At 35.2% G+C, this 18,998-nt stretch overlaps 1 protein-coding gene across 1 annotated transcript in view; it reads left to right on the forward strand.

Annotated features, from left to right (window-relative positions):
* Positions 1–18,998, forward strand: part of LOC142975359 (phospholipid-transporting ATPase IF-like) — a 33,976-nt gene that overhangs the window by 2,910 nt on the left and 12,068 nt on the right. Inside the window, exons 2-7 of the mRNA XM_076118148.1 lie at positions 5,605–5,803; positions 10,209–10,334; positions 13,250–13,471; positions 15,555–15,734; positions 16,133–16,438; positions 16,688–16,935. Of these exons, the coding sequence (XP_075974263.1) occupies positions 5,605–5,803; positions 10,209–10,334; positions 13,250–13,471; positions 15,555–15,734; positions 16,133–16,438; positions 16,688–16,935 (1,281 nt within the window). The remainder of the gene's footprint in view (positions 1–5,604; positions 5,804–10,208; positions 10,335–13,249; positions 13,472–15,554; positions 15,735–16,132; positions 16,439–16,687; positions 16,936–18,998) is intronic.

Here is an 18,998-nt window from a genome sequence, read left to right on the forward strand (position 1 = left end):
TCCATTTCCAAAAGCACGCTTGGTTTTTAGTATCCTAGGCCATATTACATAGCGACATGATGATCCATCTTCCTTGGTGTTTGTCGCTATGGTTTCATCCACTGTTTTTTCCACGGTACTTATTTCACCTAGACTATATTACCCAGACGAATAAAGTAGATTTTCCAGGATCATTCTTTTATTTGAAAGAATTTCATCTAAGTCTACTCTAAGTGATATCTACGTAGTCAAAAGCAAATCATTTATTCATTTAGGTCAAATGCTCACACTTATGATAGTCAATGAAATTTGCTTCAAACTATTTATCCCTAACTCAAAGTCATGGGCTGTCTAAAATTTACAGTACCATTCAAGCTTTACACTGAGTACTTAAAGCGAGAAATCACAATGAGTTCATATGTTGTCCTTTAAAGAAATAGGTCATACCATCAATTGCTCGTCCAGCATTTAATAACAAATGAAATAGTTTTTCTATAGAGACTTAATACGGCTAGGACTGCCACGAGTTCGCTAGTTTCATGGACATTCGTAGCCATTATAAAGTCTTTAAAACTTTGCGTGATTAAATTGTTTTAATTAGTAGTTAGTGTTTTGGGGAAGTCAAAGGTTTGAAATTTGGTTAACGAAATTTTGTAATTTATAAGAAATACAAAAGGATTTTATTGTAATGCGCGTTTGTGATAAGGTTTTCTTTCATTCGGGGTGGTGAAAAAAAAACTACTAAAAGAAACGTTTGTTTTGAATCTCCTCTAAAGCAAATACTTTTGGCTATTAAATTTTCGTTATCTGTCATAAGATTTGGAGCTGGTTTACTACTATACAGATACAAAAATACAGGAAATAATTTGTATGACCTTGCTTGATGACCAGCAGTCGCAAATGGATACCAAACTCCATAGCCGTCGCGTTGTTTGTAAGACTGGACGAAAAAATGTCTTACATTATAGAGAAGTCCCCATAGCATATTCTATATATTATTATGCATGCATGTTTTATTAAAAAAGCAACATAATAACGTAGCCATCAAGTTTGAACATGTCCACCCTGTCATTGTGCACTGAATGCCAAGGAAAGTGCTAATTTGCAGACACGTGCCACCCTTCTCACAATTACTGTGTAGTTCCAGCTAACATTGGCCCAGTGGTCAGAGTCGCTATGGCCGTCCATAGCAATGACCGCGAATATGTCGCGACTAATAATTGATTGTTATTAGTAAGTTTAAAGTCAGTTTTAAAGTTATTTTGAGGACCGATGAAGGTAATTGATTTTGTATTGGAGTTTTGTTTTACAATGTCATGTCAATGTCGCGAAAATCATACAAGGTCTTCTGGTAGATTCCCTCAATGCGGTTCTTACTTTTTCTTATTTCTTCTATTTCTTTATTTGTTCTTTGTTACCTTTGTTCCAATTTGTATCCTATCCTAATTTGTTCTCTTTTTATGTCATCGTGCCAAATTCCAACTGTAGGAGCAGAATTGACCATTCTTTGGAGATGTTAAACTTTCTTCTTGAGCTCGTTTATCATTCAAATGACTTTATATTCTGACATTTATGTATCTTCTTTCTTACCTTTTCTAATCACGGCTTACACCTCAGTTTTTGATGAGTAACTAGAGAGAATGTGAGATGAGTAACGTGAATTTCTTATTTCTTGTGTCTCTATGAAACTTTCCGATTTACGGAAAATATTGTTGAAATTACATTAGTTATTATTAAAGAATGAACAAAAAATCATTTTTTTACGTTAAGTCACGTTAAACCTGTCGTTTCCATCTGTTATCTCAAACAGTAGAGCTATCTCAATCAAGATAGCTTATAATCTCAAATGTTTACTAGACTCGTGTATCTAAATAAATAAAGATAATATTATTTCAATACTATTACATTTTGTAACTACAGAGTGTTTTACATACAGCTTTTCTATCTGATCTTATTCAGCCAATATTTTGCACAGATTTCATCCTGTTTTACATCTCATCATCATTGGCCTGTGTCCATCTATTGCAGATGATTTAAGTGGTGTCAGACAGGGGAATATTTGTAACGAAAGAACTTCTTCATTCATAGCTTAAAAAGCCTATGTGGAATTGACAGCCGCATAGGTCACAAACCATGGTCGCGGTTGTTATTTCGTAGAACCGTGGAATTTAACGATAAATGTCTTGTGAATTTTTATTGGAATACTCTGATAGACGGAGTTACTAAGTCATATTCCCATGCAAATACATATGTGAAATACACTTGCAAACCTATCATTTTGTGTACCATATCTCAGGCGAAAAGTCTTCGTCTACAGACTACCTACAATATTTAGTTATAAATGCACTTCCATTTGCTACATACCTCTAAATTGCGTCAGCATATTTAAAAGCTGATCTATTAAATCTTAACTGCCTAAGATATGACGCAATAAATTACCGACGTCATTATATTCCAATGCGCAACTTTAGTGGCTTTAATGGTCACTCCTATTCATGACGTCACAATGTATTAACTCTGAACTTTAAGCCCAGTTTCACCACGTCTAAATATCATACAGGTAGCTTATCATATGGAATTATGACAGTTGTTTTCAAACTGTCTCTATATTTAACAGATAGGTTATCTGACACTTTAATATGAGCTGGTAGCGCCGGGAGTGGACGTCCCAAAAAGACATACATAGATCATATCGGTGATGACTTGCAAAAAGATCGGGATATAGGTATGAATGTGAATTAGGTAAGGGAAGATTGTAAGGGTACAAGTGGCGTATCTGGTCTTTGCTTACTCCTATTTAAAAAAAGGCGTGATTTTATGTATGTATGTTTAATATGGACTGTAAAATTGGCCCTTAATCTTTCTCTTCGTTTCCTGAAATCGCATCGTCGCAATCTCAGCAAATGAGCCTTAACAATATTTCAATCTGTAGATAACATCACTATGGCACTTACGCACGTTTATAAATAGATTCGTTCCGTAATCAATTTATCAAGTATTAAGCCTTATCTTTTATGACAGTTCCGAAAAACGGATGAGGAGTTTCTTCCGTTAAGGGTTAGGCAGTGTGCAAAAATAAAATGATTAGGTAGGTATATAATAGCGGCCCTTTACGAAATTTAGTCAGAATATGTTTTAGGTGTGAACAGAAACAATATCAAATCTATTACATAAAAATAAAGTACACCTTTCCTGATGGGTCTTTCTTTACCTTGCTCTGACAATGCAGTGTGGTCGGGCGCTAGCGTTTGACCATGAATAGGTAGTCATTTTTAATTCAAGTCGTTTGAAGTTTTTTCCCAGAATCCCCTCCCAGCTGTCATAAGTATTGGTTTAAGTATCGCTACCTCGACATTCACATTGTAAAATATTCTCTCTCATTATATCGATCAACTTTGACCATACAGTCTGTGCATTACACTCGAATGAGCAGCATTGTTTTTTATAATGCTCCGTACTTAAACTCGATCGAATACGTGAGGTTTTCTCGAAGTGATGACTCGAACGAGTAAAATTATTTCCTTAAAATTGTGGGTTTGGAACACAAATTTAGTTTTACTCGGGTTCGAGTAAAACTATCGCGCAATGCCTTATGTAAATACAGAACATAATAGGAACATCTTTGTTCTAGACCCGTTGCATTAGTATTATGTCTTCAAGTCGAAATAGTTTTCAATTGTGATTCATTATTTTATTGCAGTACAAGTTATTATGGGTCCGTTATCAGTGTGCGTTCTAGATTTTCAGTGGCTTTTCGGATTACCGCGTTGAAATTGATATCCAATGAACTAAATGCTGATCTTTGAGGTGAATGACATTTCATTTTTATTAAACCTTAGGTAGCTTCAAACAACAAATAAATTGTTATTGCTTTAAAAGATTATTGCTCGCAGATATCGATATTTATCGCTCGTTTTCATATATGCTTCCTAAATTTGATAGTGATCGTTGATTTAATTGTTAAAACACTTTGTTGGTCTAGTCTTGACCCTTTTCCCAATTTTTCCTACCAAAAAAATTTAAGCTGCCCTACTCTGCATTGATCTTTTCGTCATAACTTTTTGCTTATCATTCTCTTAATTAGCAGTAATGCAGATCTCAAATCTCTGCGGATTACATATCCCAAGGTTGTAGTGACGAAAAATACTACTAAAACCGAGGAAAAAAAAAATCCAGTAGCAGTCAGAAATTTTATCGGTCTTTCTTTACCATGAACCATTTACCTCGCCCCAGAGTAAACAGATGTTATAAAGCAGTATTTTTCTAAACAATTGTACGCACATAATCGATATGGTATCGATTGTTAGTATAGAAGAACGTGGGACCTTGGCTTCACACTTTATTTCGCACAACTACCCTCCTCGTTGATAGCCGCTTGAATATTTAAACACATTCCGACGCTGAACTTTCGTATTGGATTTATAAGTTTTTCTAGACGGAAAATATTTTTTCTTTGTTACTACTTGAAATTTATTCCACACATACATATGTATAGACATGAATTCACGCCTACTTCTCATAGGGATAGGCAGAGACAACGCCACTTGGTACGATCCTTACAAACATGCTTTGCTTCATTAATATCCATACATCTTGCCATACAGAAGATTCCAATTTAAAAATATTTTTCGCTCTGGAAAGACAGTTTTTATACACATAAAATATTGACTCAACACAATAAGCAAAGCAAAAGAATATCTAAAGATGCACACAAATTGAATCAACTAAATCAGAACGCATTACGCATTTCACAACAATTATATTTAACAAAGTTAGCAAAATTTCAATAACTTGACTAAATAATTAATTTAACTTTGCAAATTGATATATGGCATCATCTCGACACTATGCTTCTATACGCTAAGATTTCTTTTAATAATTATAGTTATTCAACAAGAAATAAGCTTTTTCCGCTGTGAACTTACGCCTTGAACTTAATTCTAACACTAACAACTGTATAACTATTAATTTAATTTACAATTCCTAGTTTTACTAACACCGGGTGTAATTATGTTTTAATTGTCGGATATCAAACTATCAAAGGCACTGACAAGTTCACATAGCACCTCCTACAACACTTTGAATAATTACGTGTTACAAACGTCTGAGGTGTTTGAAAACGTTCCTTTCTATTGAATCATTAAATAATACGCCAGTCATTTTACGTGCACACAAAATACTTAGTGCATGGTGTATATTTGATACGTAAAGGGACACAACGAATACACGACCTTAGAAACAGTATAATTAATTTGTAAAATGTCGGCTGACCATTGGGTAAACTTTTTTGTAACTTTCATCATCAGCTTTTTAGGGTGAAGGCAGAACAAGAACTTAAAACCACCTTCAAATTGTAATGTCGCGTACTCTACTTGTCAAAATTGCCAATAAACGGAAGAAATTCAGACGCAATCATTCTGTTTTAATAGCATCCAACTCCTAGTGCCTATATGCCATCAGCCTAGTGCCGTAACAATTCAGACTCCCAGTGGTAGAACGCAAGAAACGAAAAATAGCGTCTGCGCAGTATTATTTTCGTAGTCTTACTTGTCTTCAATCCGGGCGTCTCGACCATCAGAAACATTAGCATATAATATTTTTCTAATAATTTTTCTTCTCCCCCAGGGCAACAAAGTGTCAGCGGTGGAAGAGACGCGGCAGATCGAGGTGGGGGCGATGGTGGAAGGTGACAAGAAGAAACACAACAAGATCAAAACCTCCAAGTATACGCTCCTTATGTTCCTGCCCAAGAACTTGTCCGAGCAGTTCCGCAGAGTCGTCAATTTCTACTTCCTGATAGTCACTGTTATAGCTGTTTTTATTGGTAAGTTTAATCCTGAAATATCGTCAATCTAAATATAGTATAATATAATATATATCAAAGGTGATTCGACTGACTGACATAGTGATCTATCAACGCACAGCCCATACCTCTGGGCGGATTGGGCTAAAATTTGCCATGCAGGTAGATATTATGACTTAGGCATCCGCTAAGAAAGGATTTTGATGAATTCTGCCGCCAAGGGGATGAAAGTTTGTATGAAAATTCTGTCCTTAGTCAGAAACCACGCGGGGGAAGTATCAAGTCTAGTTTACTATAAAATTAGGTCTGAAAGATACGTCATACATACATACATACTTAAAATTACCCTTTTAACCCTTAAGAGTAGTAAACTTCCCTAGCTCCATTTTTCATCCATACACCTTGACATACAGGAACGTTAGCTACAAAGGGGTCTAGAATGCGATTGCGACTAAAACGCAAAGGAATCTGAGATCCATATCGTACCTTTAAATTATTATCGCTCTTCCGTGTAGCAGTACACGTACGCGTATGGATTGAAATCATTAATAGCAATTGAAGGTTACCGGAAACTTAATTTTTCTGGCTAATTTGAGAAGTGTCATTGATCGTCTGAATTTCAGGAGTCCGTATGTTACTGAAATAGATTTAAGTCTACGGTCCCTTTCTTCGAATGTATAACCAATATCTATATACAAATTATTTGTAGGTGGCAAATAAAAGTAGGCTTATAGTTTAGTTTTTATTACTGAACAGAAAGAGATTACCCGAGGTCTTGCGGTCACTGTGGTTTTTACTCTAAAAATGCCCATTTACTGGGAATTCCATTTATACATAAAATCGTTTAAGTGATAAACTAATTTAACGATGAGTAATCGATTATAAATAACTATATTAATTTCCAATAACGATAACTTCATCACGTGTATTCATCTCAATGAAATTTTATGTTGTTTAGTTTATTTAGCAATAGAAAGAATAATTTGAATAAAACCGTTACCCAAACATATCAGATCAGAGTTAGTTTTCATGTTATTCCAAGTATTCTAGAGATTTTCATATGTTTATTTGTTCACTAGCTGACCCGCGCAACTTCACTTGCGTCACATTAAAGAGAATGAGTGAAATTTTACCCCGTTTTTGTAACATTTTTTACTGGTACTCTGTTCCTATTGGTCCTAGCATGTTGATACATAGCCTATAGCCTTCCTCCATAAATGGGCTATCTACCACTGAAAGATTTTTCAAATCGGACCAGTAGTCCCTGAGATTAGCGCGTTCAAACAAACAAACAAACTCTTCAGCTTTATAATATTAGTATAGATTAGTATAGATTTTCCTCAGCTTGGCAGGTTTACGCTAAAGCTTTAAAATCCTATGTTAAATGTAGCAAAGGTATAACGACAATTAAACGTGAATATTCTTGATCAATCACATTCACGTAGTTAAGCCATTATCTTTGTCTAGCCTGCGGTTGTAATGAAATAATTTCTTCGACAATTTCAAATAATTGGTACGATTTGAATGAAAATGCTGGGTTATTGAGTTTGTTCTAATGATTCACGTGAACTAAAGTTATTTATAATAACGTATTTTTATTAAACTTGCTATTAAAGTAATCGTATTGGTGCGCAGCTTAAATAGATTTTCTATTATGAATGAAAGTCTGGAGAAATTAAAAAACGTAACTCGTAAAATAACTCCTTTTGATACCTAAACGATAAAAAGGTACCATATTTCTGAGACTTGCTGCCTGTTCTTATTGTAAATGCAAACATATTCATCCTGCTCTTTTACCGATCTCTCTTTCCAGGCAGTAGGCACATTTGCCAATCTATCAGATAGGTTTCCAAGTATTCGTTGTCACGACGTCGTCAAAATCAGTCTATGGTTATTTTTCTTATTAATATTACAAACCCTTATTAGAAAGCCATATTAAAGGGGAAACATTTAATAATCTCGGGACATCATAAGCTTTATCTTATCAAAAAAATTTTTAGCAATGAGGACTTTCTTGATCTCGAAGTGTTTAACAGTATTAATGTCATTCTGTATCGGATTTCTTCTTATCTTCAGCTGTTTTAGCACGTGATAATCCTTGATAGATCTTAGGCCAGCCATATTAATTTAATAATAGAGTCCGTTTACGGTTCCAAGCTTTTTTCTTCACGAATTATCTCCTTCGCTGAAGAATTCAAAATTTGTGAACATAAACTGTCTTCTATTCAGCCCACTTCTACCCACTGTTGAATACAGGCCTCCCCTACCGTACGCCATATTTTACAATCTTGCGCTTGTCTCATCTATTGTAGTTCTACACATTTCACGATGCCATCCGACCGTCAACTGTTTTACTAACTAATAAACGTCTAAAGCTCAGATTAGTTATATAGTGTTTTGTCACTTTCAATCAATTTTGAAACTGCAATTGAGTGAATAAGACAAAACACTGTTGTCTGTCTGACGCCTGATTTCGTTTTTGTGTTGTAATCCTATATTTGCCCGCATTTACCTGAATTTTTATGTTCGTAATAATATATCGTTACTGTACAAGTGCACTATTTCCTCAACTAAGATCTATAAGTAGATATCGTTATCGTAGTTACATTAATTATAATAATTATAACAGATAAGCATCAAACGTAATATTGTAATCAGTCATAAACACACTGTACTGTAATGGTCGATGTAAATAAATATCGAGTGGTTTACAAGTTTAGATGCATGTGCTCACTCATGCGGTGATTTGTACAATGTATTTCCTTATTTTCCCTATGGATAATAGTCATAGTTCAAGTACTTTTACTAAAACGAAGGTGCCCGGGGCAGATTGGCCAGAAGTTCTAAATTTTAGTAGACCGATTTTACAATCGATAGTATCAATATCGTGAGTCTTGATCACTTAAGCCCTTTGTAAAATTAGTTCCTACTGCACTCGCTAGGGGTATTGATTAGTTTTTCATTAAAAAATTGATGATGGTTATCCGGTTTTCGATAGTTAATAGTGGTAGAACATCGCGGTACCGGCTACAGTCCTTTCTTCAGAGGTTATCTACATTATTTTTGAACATGGACATGGCATAGTAATATAATGAGTACGTCAAAGCAACTGCCTGCAATAAAAGCACGGACGTATTGAACATTATCGTGCTTATGACCATAGCTTTTGACATCATAAGTTTTATAACCCGTGAGTAAATTTAAACGGTGCAAAATACACGTATCTTATCGTGGTGTAAACGTGCCCGATATATTTTGGCTATGATTAGAATATCGCGCGATTTACATATCCTTGTTGGTTCTACTTGATAATAATGTTACGCACTGATTGGACTGGAAAAGGAACGATATCCGTAGACCGAAGGATGAATTTTTATATGGTCATTTGGCTTGTGGCTATTGGCGTTACACATTAGCATTATAGAAAATGGTTATAAAAATATTGCTACAAGAGACGTGCTTTCTTTTCTCTATCGCCAAAAATTCTAGTCCGGCGTCGCATTTTACGAAATGACCTCTGAATTTCTATCGATCGATACCAAAGTTTGACTTTATGTATATCCAACACCGTAAAAAATCATCCTTTAAAAATAGGCACTGAAGTTTTCTCTCATGTAGTGAGCTAAACTTCGATATGTGTATCTATAACATTTAGTTAATGTTCGTTAATCGTATATATTGTAGAACACAGCCGGTCGAGAGTACTCAGGTTATTCGCACTTCACATATACCTGTGTTATTTTCATAAAGATAATAAACTCGTTGATAAGCTGACGCATAATTCCTGGACAGTATTATGATACTGTTTCGGTACCAACTATTTATAGGAGTTGCTGTGTGATTTAAAATATAAACGTAGCCTAGGAATCCCCTAGAGTCATTCACCTGGATGAATGACGATGTGGATAGTCTAGATCGAAAATATAAAGCTGTTCTTGACTGTATTTCTATTCATCCATTTACTGTGAAAGCTGCAGTTTTGGAAAACGAAACACTTCATCGACAACACATAGTTATAAAGTTATTCGTTTTCTAAAACTGCAGTAATTAAGATATCTTATTGCATATTTTTTGCGGTAGTGTTTTATTCCTGACTTGCCTTCCAATAGCCCCCTTTACACACACACTCTATCGCACGTTTTTAGGAGCGTGAAAGATTACGCGCGGGAAAGCAGCGAGCTCTTCGCTTGTGATTTTCTTCGCGGGCTTGACAGATGAGCGCGGCGCGTGTCTTTCCTTTCCCTTCGCTCTTTCACGAGCGATTGTTGTTTTATGCGCGATAGAGGGTGTGTGTAAAGGAGGCTATTTGGTCCGCTTGTCAACATACAATAATTATAATCTACGTAAAATGTGTTCAATCATAGTCTTTTCCAATTGATTCCCTTTCCACAGTTCTTTAAAATAAAGGTGTTTTCTTTGTTCTCAGACAGTCCAGTCTCACCGTTCACGAGTATAGCTCCCTTAACTTTCATGGTGCTGGTGACGGCTCTCAAGCAAGGATACGAAGACTGGCTGCGACATAAAGCTGACAACAAAGTTAACAATCAGATAGGTAAGTTTTGACTGCTATTCTTAAAAAACTCTTATTTCCCTTGCTCTAAATATTTAAGTAGGTTTGAAACAAAGAAAACAAAATATATCGTAAATACATAAGTACATCTTCTGTCACATACATGTACTTGTGTGCAGATGCTTGTTGTGCTTTAATTTGATAGTCTTGTGTCTGCTATGAAAAGGAAAAAGTATAAGATTGCTTTTTCTATTAGAGATGTGTGAAGTAGCTTAGCGTTATTATGACAGAATTCGCTCCAATAGGATTGCTTCAGTGGCATTTAACACGGCTAATCCTATCAGTAGAGATTTGGACGGTGATTTTGGTGCAACAGCGTTTGTCGAATAATTTATAAGCGATTGCTCTAGAATAGCGTTCGCTTGAGAATTGAGCAATAAACGATTGGTACCTTACTCTGTTGTGAATATATTTTTGTAAGAAGTTCTTTGCAAAACAAAGAAAACTCAGTTAATGTCTACATTCTCATCTACAAACACAAAAGAAAGCAAATAAAACGAACGATGTAACCAAAAAGCATTGTATAACATGTTATCAAATATTATCAGTTTACAATCCCGTCGTAAATATTCTTTAATACGGAGTAGCTTAGGCTGGGCAATGTCAATAAATGTTTAGTCAGATCTGATTCATTTGCTTTCAATGTCAAGTTGTAGGTACATTTGGTTATCTTTAGCCGTGGACTTGCCTGTAAAATACTTCAGAAGTCAAGCATAACTATTTATAGTTATTGCTAGATCCTTGTTCGACGACAGTGCGAGCCGTCTTGTAATTCCGTTAGACTTTATCTATGCCAGCTTTTTACTAAAAGTGAGATATTTATCTCATTAAAAGTGTCAGAATCTTTCGGTATACAGAATTCTTTAAGATCCTTATCTCTGGCTTGAAAGTAAAAAGCGAAACGATGGGTATATGTAGTTGTTAGGAGTTCTGCTTCGACTTTAGATTATAATCATTAACCCCCGGTTTCTGAGTACATTTAGCGGTAGTTTATATTCAATATTTTTTTATGAGTTTTAACGCTATTGAATAGATAAACTACCTCTAAATGTACCTCAAAAATTGGGGGTAAATCGTTTGAATTGCTTACTTAATTATCAATTCATGAATCAACAATAACATCGAAACTTTTAAGAGACATTACGTTGCTAAATGCTGAAATAATTTTGATGGTAATCAGTTTTTTATAACTAACGATAAAGATAGAAGCTTATAATATAAGCTATAATATAAAATATAATATTATTATACTCGTAATAATGCGCAATGCGTCTACGTTCTCCAACTGATATAGTTTTAATTGACGTGATAAATAAACATACAATACACATTATTGATTAATGTTTTTATTTTTGCAATGACGTGTATTGTTGATATCGGGAAAATACATTTCGCTTGTCATTGTAGAAAGCATTTTCTAGTTAAATGTAGATAGAGGCATTCGAGCTTTTCAATTTTCTTTTCGAATGAACGTACATTCTTACAATCTTACTGTATCTCTAAGGACTTTTGAATTAAAATACAACTACTTTCGCCATGCCTATTTTTTGGTTCCATGTATTAAGTCTACTTTTACCAAACTTTACCTGTTTTTTTTACCCAAAGGTGTTTACCGCAGTGTCTCTACAACGTCACGTTCGACGTCTATCCATGTATATTGTAAGACTTGTTAGTACGATTTAGCTAGGAGAAAGCCTATTGCCATAGACTTAGCACATTACCCAGCTCAGCTTACCTACATTATTACGTCAACACCACACCAATATTTAATACTAGCTGACCCGCGCAACTTCGTTTGCGTCACATAAAAGAGAATGGGTCAGGTTTTTGTATTCTGCTCCTATTGGTCGTAACGTGATGTTGTATAGCTTATAGCCTTCCTCAATAAATAGGCTATCGAACAGTAAAATATATTTTTTATTCGCACCAGTAGTTCTTCAGATTAGCGCGTTCAAACAAACGAACTCTTCAGCTTTCTAATATTAGTATAGATAGCTCTAATACATAGTGACTGTAGCGATATCGTATCAACTATATACCAAGCTGGTAGTAAAAGTATGTGCAAACAGTTTATTTTCAATTTATCTATTTACACACAAATATGAGGACACAGACCTTGATCATTGGAGTATCGAGAGTCGAGACGTATCAGTTTATCTCTATACTTGATACAGATTCTATCTGATAGTGACTGATATCCGCGTTTACGAATATAATGGGATTTTTGGTATGTTCATAACATATCAGGGACGACAGGTGGTATTTAATAGATAATCATTTTGCTACAATATTTGCTAGTGGAATCAATATGATTTACTATGGGTTTCAAAACGGTGTAGACCTGTTATTCATAGGGCTCTAAGATTATCGACACTTTACCTACTACGTTTTACGATAAAATGACATAGACAATGCAATTAATTAAACGAAACTTCTAACTGATAGAGTAATGAAATGGACCTCATCAAATGTATCAAAAAAATTGTGACTAATTTATTTAGCCCGTCTGTCGTAAATTCAGAACTGCAACATGAAACTGGTCTTTAAGATCTTTGTGGAATCAAATATATCGTTACTAGCTGACCCGCGCAACTTCGCTTGCGGACATAAGAGAGAATGAATCATAATTTTCCCCGTTTTTGTAACATTTTTTACTGGTACTCTGCTCCTTTTGGTCGTAGCGTGATGATATATCTCGATAAATGGGCTATCTATCACTGAAAGAATTTTTCAAATCGGACGTGTAGTTCCTGAGATTAGCGCGTTCAAACAAACAAACAAACTCTTCAGCTTTATAATATTAGTTTAGATTACCTATACATTTTTCTATTTAAGTTTATATTTAACTTCTATTTATATTAATTATTTATCTATTCATCTAACCATTTCTTCTACAGTCGAAATAGTCCACAAAGGCGTAATAAAAGAGGTGCGGAACTCATCAATCGCGCCGGGCACATTAGTCCGAGTGCGTCGCGGGAAGGAGGTCCCGGCTGACTTAGTACTGCTATGTTCAGCGGGGGAGAAGGGCAAGTGCTTTGTCACTACAGCCAATCTTGATGGAGAAACAAACTTGAAGACTTTAAGAGTACCGGTACCGCTAGTTGGGTATACTCCAGGTATTTGAAAACTTTTAAATGGTGTGGTAAAGTGAAATGTTCTAATTGTGATGTGTTGTGTCAATGTTTATAATAAGTGTATCACTGCTGGACAAGGGTCTTTTCTGGGTCAAGACAAAAGTCTACTGTAATAAAGAAATGTCTGAGTCTACCGTGTTGGTGAAGTGCGGGTTTCCAATGTTAACTTTTGGTTGTTGATGCTAATAAAGTTTCCGGTAGATACCTTTATAAATTTAACTCCTTGCTGACCCACTGCTGGGCCAGTGGCGTTTTTCAGAAAAATGAAGAGCATTGCTGCTCTACTGGACAACAGTCTCCTCCCGGAAAGAAAGAGGGGCTAGGCCTTGATAGTTACTTTAATTACCTATAAAAACTAGCGGTGGTTGCCTAGTAACTAACTAATCCTTTGCCAATTCGTATCTGAAGATTAAATATTGGTATCGGCCGGAAACTTGTATCATTATCTGTTCAATGTTGTCATTGTCAGGAAGTGTTGGTTTAATGTTCTTCATCCGTTTTATGTATTTGTGACGTCATGGTCTATTAACACTGTTGTTGCCAATGGTATCGTGTTTAAGAATACTATGATTTGTTCTCCAAAACATAACTGAATAATATCTTATTGTGCACTGTCTGTAAAGCGGAATTAACTTTATTTATATGAATAACAAGCTGACCTGACGATCCTTCATACCGCCTAACAGGTGATTCTCTATACATTTTGGGCAATTTCTTAATTTTTCTCTCCATAAGAACTATCCTCGTATTTTAAAGAATATCTTTCAAACATAATTAGCAAAATCTGTTCAGCGAGTCTCAAGATTTGCGCTTAGCAACACATATAGCGATATATTACATAAACTATAACATAAAAATATTATATTACATACGTATAAAATACGTAGTTTAATAGAGAATTTAGAATTAGTGAAAGTAGTGTAGTTTAAAGTAGGTACGGGTATATCTTTAGTAGAAAATTGGCTTTTAGATAGATCTTTTTGCATACTTATATCTTAATAATACTTGTATACAATATATCGTTGCGTGTTAATCTGTAATACTTATGTAAAACGTCGCATTTCCTTTGTTTATTATGTAATTACTTATCGTATATAAAAACACTTCATTTCACTTATTGTTTTCGAAAGGAAAATTAGTAATGCCCGTTGATAAAGGGCTGACTAATTTTACTTTGAATCTTGATACGTATTTTTCTTAAATCTTGTCAAATATTTAGATTGTTTATTATCCAGAAGATTGTTAAATTAGAAAACGTTTTTAGGTTTACATTATGCTTATGTGTGCATTACGAAATCTCTCAAATTAACGCTAAATAGCCTAGTTTTTAATGAATTGATAGTATTATAGACTCATAGGCGATGATTAAACAATTCTATAACTAGCAAATATGTTTATCAAAAGGACTTATTCAAACTTTCTCTTGTAGGTAGAATTTGTTATGACTTTCAGCTGAAGTAATCCAGTAGCAAAAGCTGTTTATGAAGTTAACCAATTACTGTATTTGTCATGATAAAGATTAATACTAATAGTGCAATATGTGGTTTATTGTATGTGTTGTGTTTTCTCAGCAATAAATGTATTCGAGTCTCAAACACGCTTTTATTTGTGTTGTCCCGTTTCTCATTGTCATCATTATTTGTATACTGTTGGTTATTTATTACAGGTAGTTATTTATTTAAGGTTCTTATCTTATTATACCTGAAAGTCGGACTGAAGACAATCTTTATAAGGTTTATTATCATGCACACTGCAGGTGGTAGATGTATTTGATAATAAAAAATTGCAGATGTTTGCAAGCTAAAGAATCTCAGGTTTTTCAAGGTTACATACGGAACAGTGTTTCTTTTCAAGTTGATTAATTTCTATATGGGGGTTAAACTTCACAATAAAAAATCTTCAAATAAAGATTCAAGCCTAAGCTGGACCCCCGTTTATATCGTGTGGGTTACACCTCCTACCTATCAACCAAATTCCTAACCATCAGGTTATAGCAAACTGAACAGTCTAACACCAAGGGAACTGAAAGTTTGCCAATATATCATAATAAGTCCTCATTCTCTAGACATACTGCCCACTGGTATGAAGATAGAAGTGCCGCATCCTGTAGCAGATCTGTACACGTTCTACGGTCGGCTCGAGATCCCAGGGTTAGACAGTCTGCCGCTCACGCCCGATCATCTCATGCTGCGAGGCTCCAGAGTTAAGAATACTGAGTGGGCGATAGGATGTGCTATTTACACCGGTAAGTAGTTGCAATAATATTATATTAGCTTTTTTAGTTTTTCAGAGACTTGGGTGTTTTAGATTCGGCTTCGAAGTATAATTTTGCGACTCGTTGAAGTTATTCTTATCGTCATGTGAAATCGAGAGGTATCTACATCAGATCCTTTCTTATGGAGTCGTTGAAGGAGGAGTCTATAAATAATAGAAAATAATATTTTTTTAGTTACCAATCCCTTGGAATACAGGTGTCCACAAGTCGCTGACCACTTAAGAAGACCACGATTGTTTTCGAAAAATATTAAATTCATAACCTTTTCATACCGAAGCAATTTAAGTCTTAATATATTTACGTCAAACTTAGTTAGGAAATGTCTCCAATGAGAAGTCCCGAACTGACATCATATTTTTTATTCACAGGCGAGGAAACAAAACTAGCGCTAAACTCAAAGTACTCAGGGAACAAGTTTTCATCGTGCGAGTTAGCAATCAATGGCTTTCTTCTCTTCTTCATATTGCTGCTCATCCTCGAAATCTTCGTCTCCCTCGCCACTAAGATGCTGATAGAACGACGGAACCCTGAGAGGGACCTTTATTTAGGACCAGGGAACCCCGTCCCGGCTCCCATAGGAGCCATTCTTCAAGATCTGTTTTCTTTCCTGCTGTTATATTATTATATTATTCCTATGTCGCTGTATGTTACTATTGAACTGTACAAGTTTATTGGTAAGTACCAATTTTTTATTCGTCAATATAATTTTGAAAGCTATAGTTAAGCCACGTATTCGGCATAAAATATTTACTCAGAAATACTATGTTTGTAACAGCTTAATTCATTAACGATCAACGATCTTATTTTAAATCCTTATTCAAACATCTCCTCATCTTGAGAAATCAAAATCTATTTCTATCCATACACTGCAGAAAATCGAATTATTAGCATAGCACCTTTACAACGAATACTCCCAATTTTAGGTGCGTTATTCATCGGTTGGGACGAAGAGCTCCGTTGCGAAGAAACAGGCCGACCAGCTGTCGCCAACACATCAGACCTGAACGAAGAACTAGGCCAGGTGGAAGTTCTCTTCTCTGATAAAACAGGCACTCTTACTAAGAACCTGATGGTGTTCAAAGCGTGTTCTATCAAAGGACATGTGTATGAGGAGAGGGACTCCAAGCTGTATGATACGGAGCGGTTCAATGAACCCGTGGATACGCTTCAGGTCAGTTTTATTACAAGTCTTTATTAAATACGGTAACTAAATATTTGTGTAGAAAACGCTAGTTTAGTGGTATTGAGGTTTTCATTGTACCAGTGGCGTAACTACAATACCGGTTCACGTAAATGGCACGTAAGTCGTTTCAATTCCGGGGCTCTTTGATTCTTTAGCTAAATTAGCTCTGGCATTCAACCGATTCACTTCCGAGGAGTTACACTACTACGTACTTGTATAGCGAATGTATCTGGGCAAGTACTGTTTCGACATTGGACGTAGAAACCCACTAACTGACAGCTTGACAAAGTCAAATAGTTAAATATCTAATACTTTCGTATAAAGTACTAGATCTTGCGTGGAAACCCTTCTCGTGTAAATCCCGAACCTTCGGGAACCCCGGGATAAAGAGTAGCCTATGTGTTATTTTGCGTCTTCAGCTACCTACATATTAAATTTCATCGTAATCAGTTCAGTAGTATTTGCGTGAAAGAGTAACAAACATCCATACATAATATACATACTCACAAACTTTCACATTTATAATAATAGTAAGATTTTTTGGAAATATAATTAAAGTAAAATTACTCATTCTAGTTTCAAATGCCATTAGTTAAACAAGAGATTATCATATACTATCACATTTATTCAATAAAATAAAATAAGATCGGAACGTGATAGTGTTATCGGTTTATCTTAAGAGCAAGGTTTCGTGGAACACGAGAATTTCGTTTTTACTTAGATAACAGCGTGGCACGTGTTTCTGTCATTTATAAATAATATTCGATGTATTGGCGTTAGACATGTGATTTATTGGCACTAGATATACTTTTTATATAGCCTGTTGGGCAAAGGTCTCTCACGCAAATATCCTCCAGGAACGTCCAGACCGTCCGACCGACTTCGATTGGGCCTTGCACGGCTTCGCAAAAAACCACCAGTTCTTCGAAGTTTGGTTGCTATTCAAGTTTTAACGTTATCCGTAGTAAGTCATAAGTTTTAAGTATGTACACGTTACATACCTAAGCCGAAAAGATCTAAAATCGTACCTACTAGGTAGGTACAATGAATATCGTACTCTAAACTTAAAATTAGCCTTTAATAATCCTTCTAAATATAGGATCCAACTTTAGCTGAAGTTAGCTAAACGTAAACCTCCTAAGTACCTAAATGGAGCACTGGATTTGCCATCAAACCTCAAGTAAAGACCAGCCTTCAAAATCTTGCTCATTCACTGGTCCAAAATCTCCTTGCGTTTATCGATGTGACATATCAAAAGTGTGTTGTTATCAATCAAGATATACTTACATTCAAATTGCACGATCCCTATCATAACATTACATGTAGTGCATATGGTAAAACCCACACCGTATCATCCGATCGAAGTTATTGCTGGGTAATACCGCCATAGCTCATGACTAAGACAGACAGTGAAGAAATTGGACTTTAGATTTCAGTCTGAGATATCGAAAAATCGTAAAATATATTAGTCATATTTTAATAGATAAACTACCGCTAAATGTACGTCAGAAACCGGGAGTTAGGGTTTCAGATTCTGTTCTATCTCTACATTTTGTGTTAACTAACCGAATCTTATTTGCGAAACTTTTATGTTGCATAATTTTATGCATGTTGTAAACAATTGTTCTTAACCTGCATTAAAATTTGACGTCATAGGACATACCGCTAACTACAGATTGTTCTGAATTCTCAGTACTGAAGTTTTAATGACTTCATGTTTCTGTATAAACATTATTGTATCAGATTTAATCAAGCTTGTAATGACGATATCTACAAATATGCAATTCGTATATATACTCGTCTCATTAAGTGCAATTTCATTGCTATTATCAAGGTTTTTATATCAATAACATACGTTTCTCTATAAAAAGAAATCGAAATAACTAGTATCTGCCCGCATCTTCGCCCATAGAAGCAAAGACTTTAGGTTCCGCAACTTTTTTTATTGCCGCTCCCCTACTAGCATAATTTTATATAGCCTAAAACCTTTCTCAACTAATGGACTGAAAGAATCAGCCTAGACTACGTTGAATTCTTTCTCTACGCTTTCC

Source organism: Anticarsia gemmatalis, chromosome 9, assembly GCF_050436995.1.
Source record: "Anticarsia gemmatalis isolate Benzon Research Colony breed Stoneville strain chromosome 9, ilAntGemm2 primary, whole genome shotgun sequence".
NCBI classification, from domain to species: domain Eukaryota; kingdom Metazoa; phylum Arthropoda; class Insecta; order Lepidoptera; family Erebidae; genus Anticarsia; species Anticarsia gemmatalis.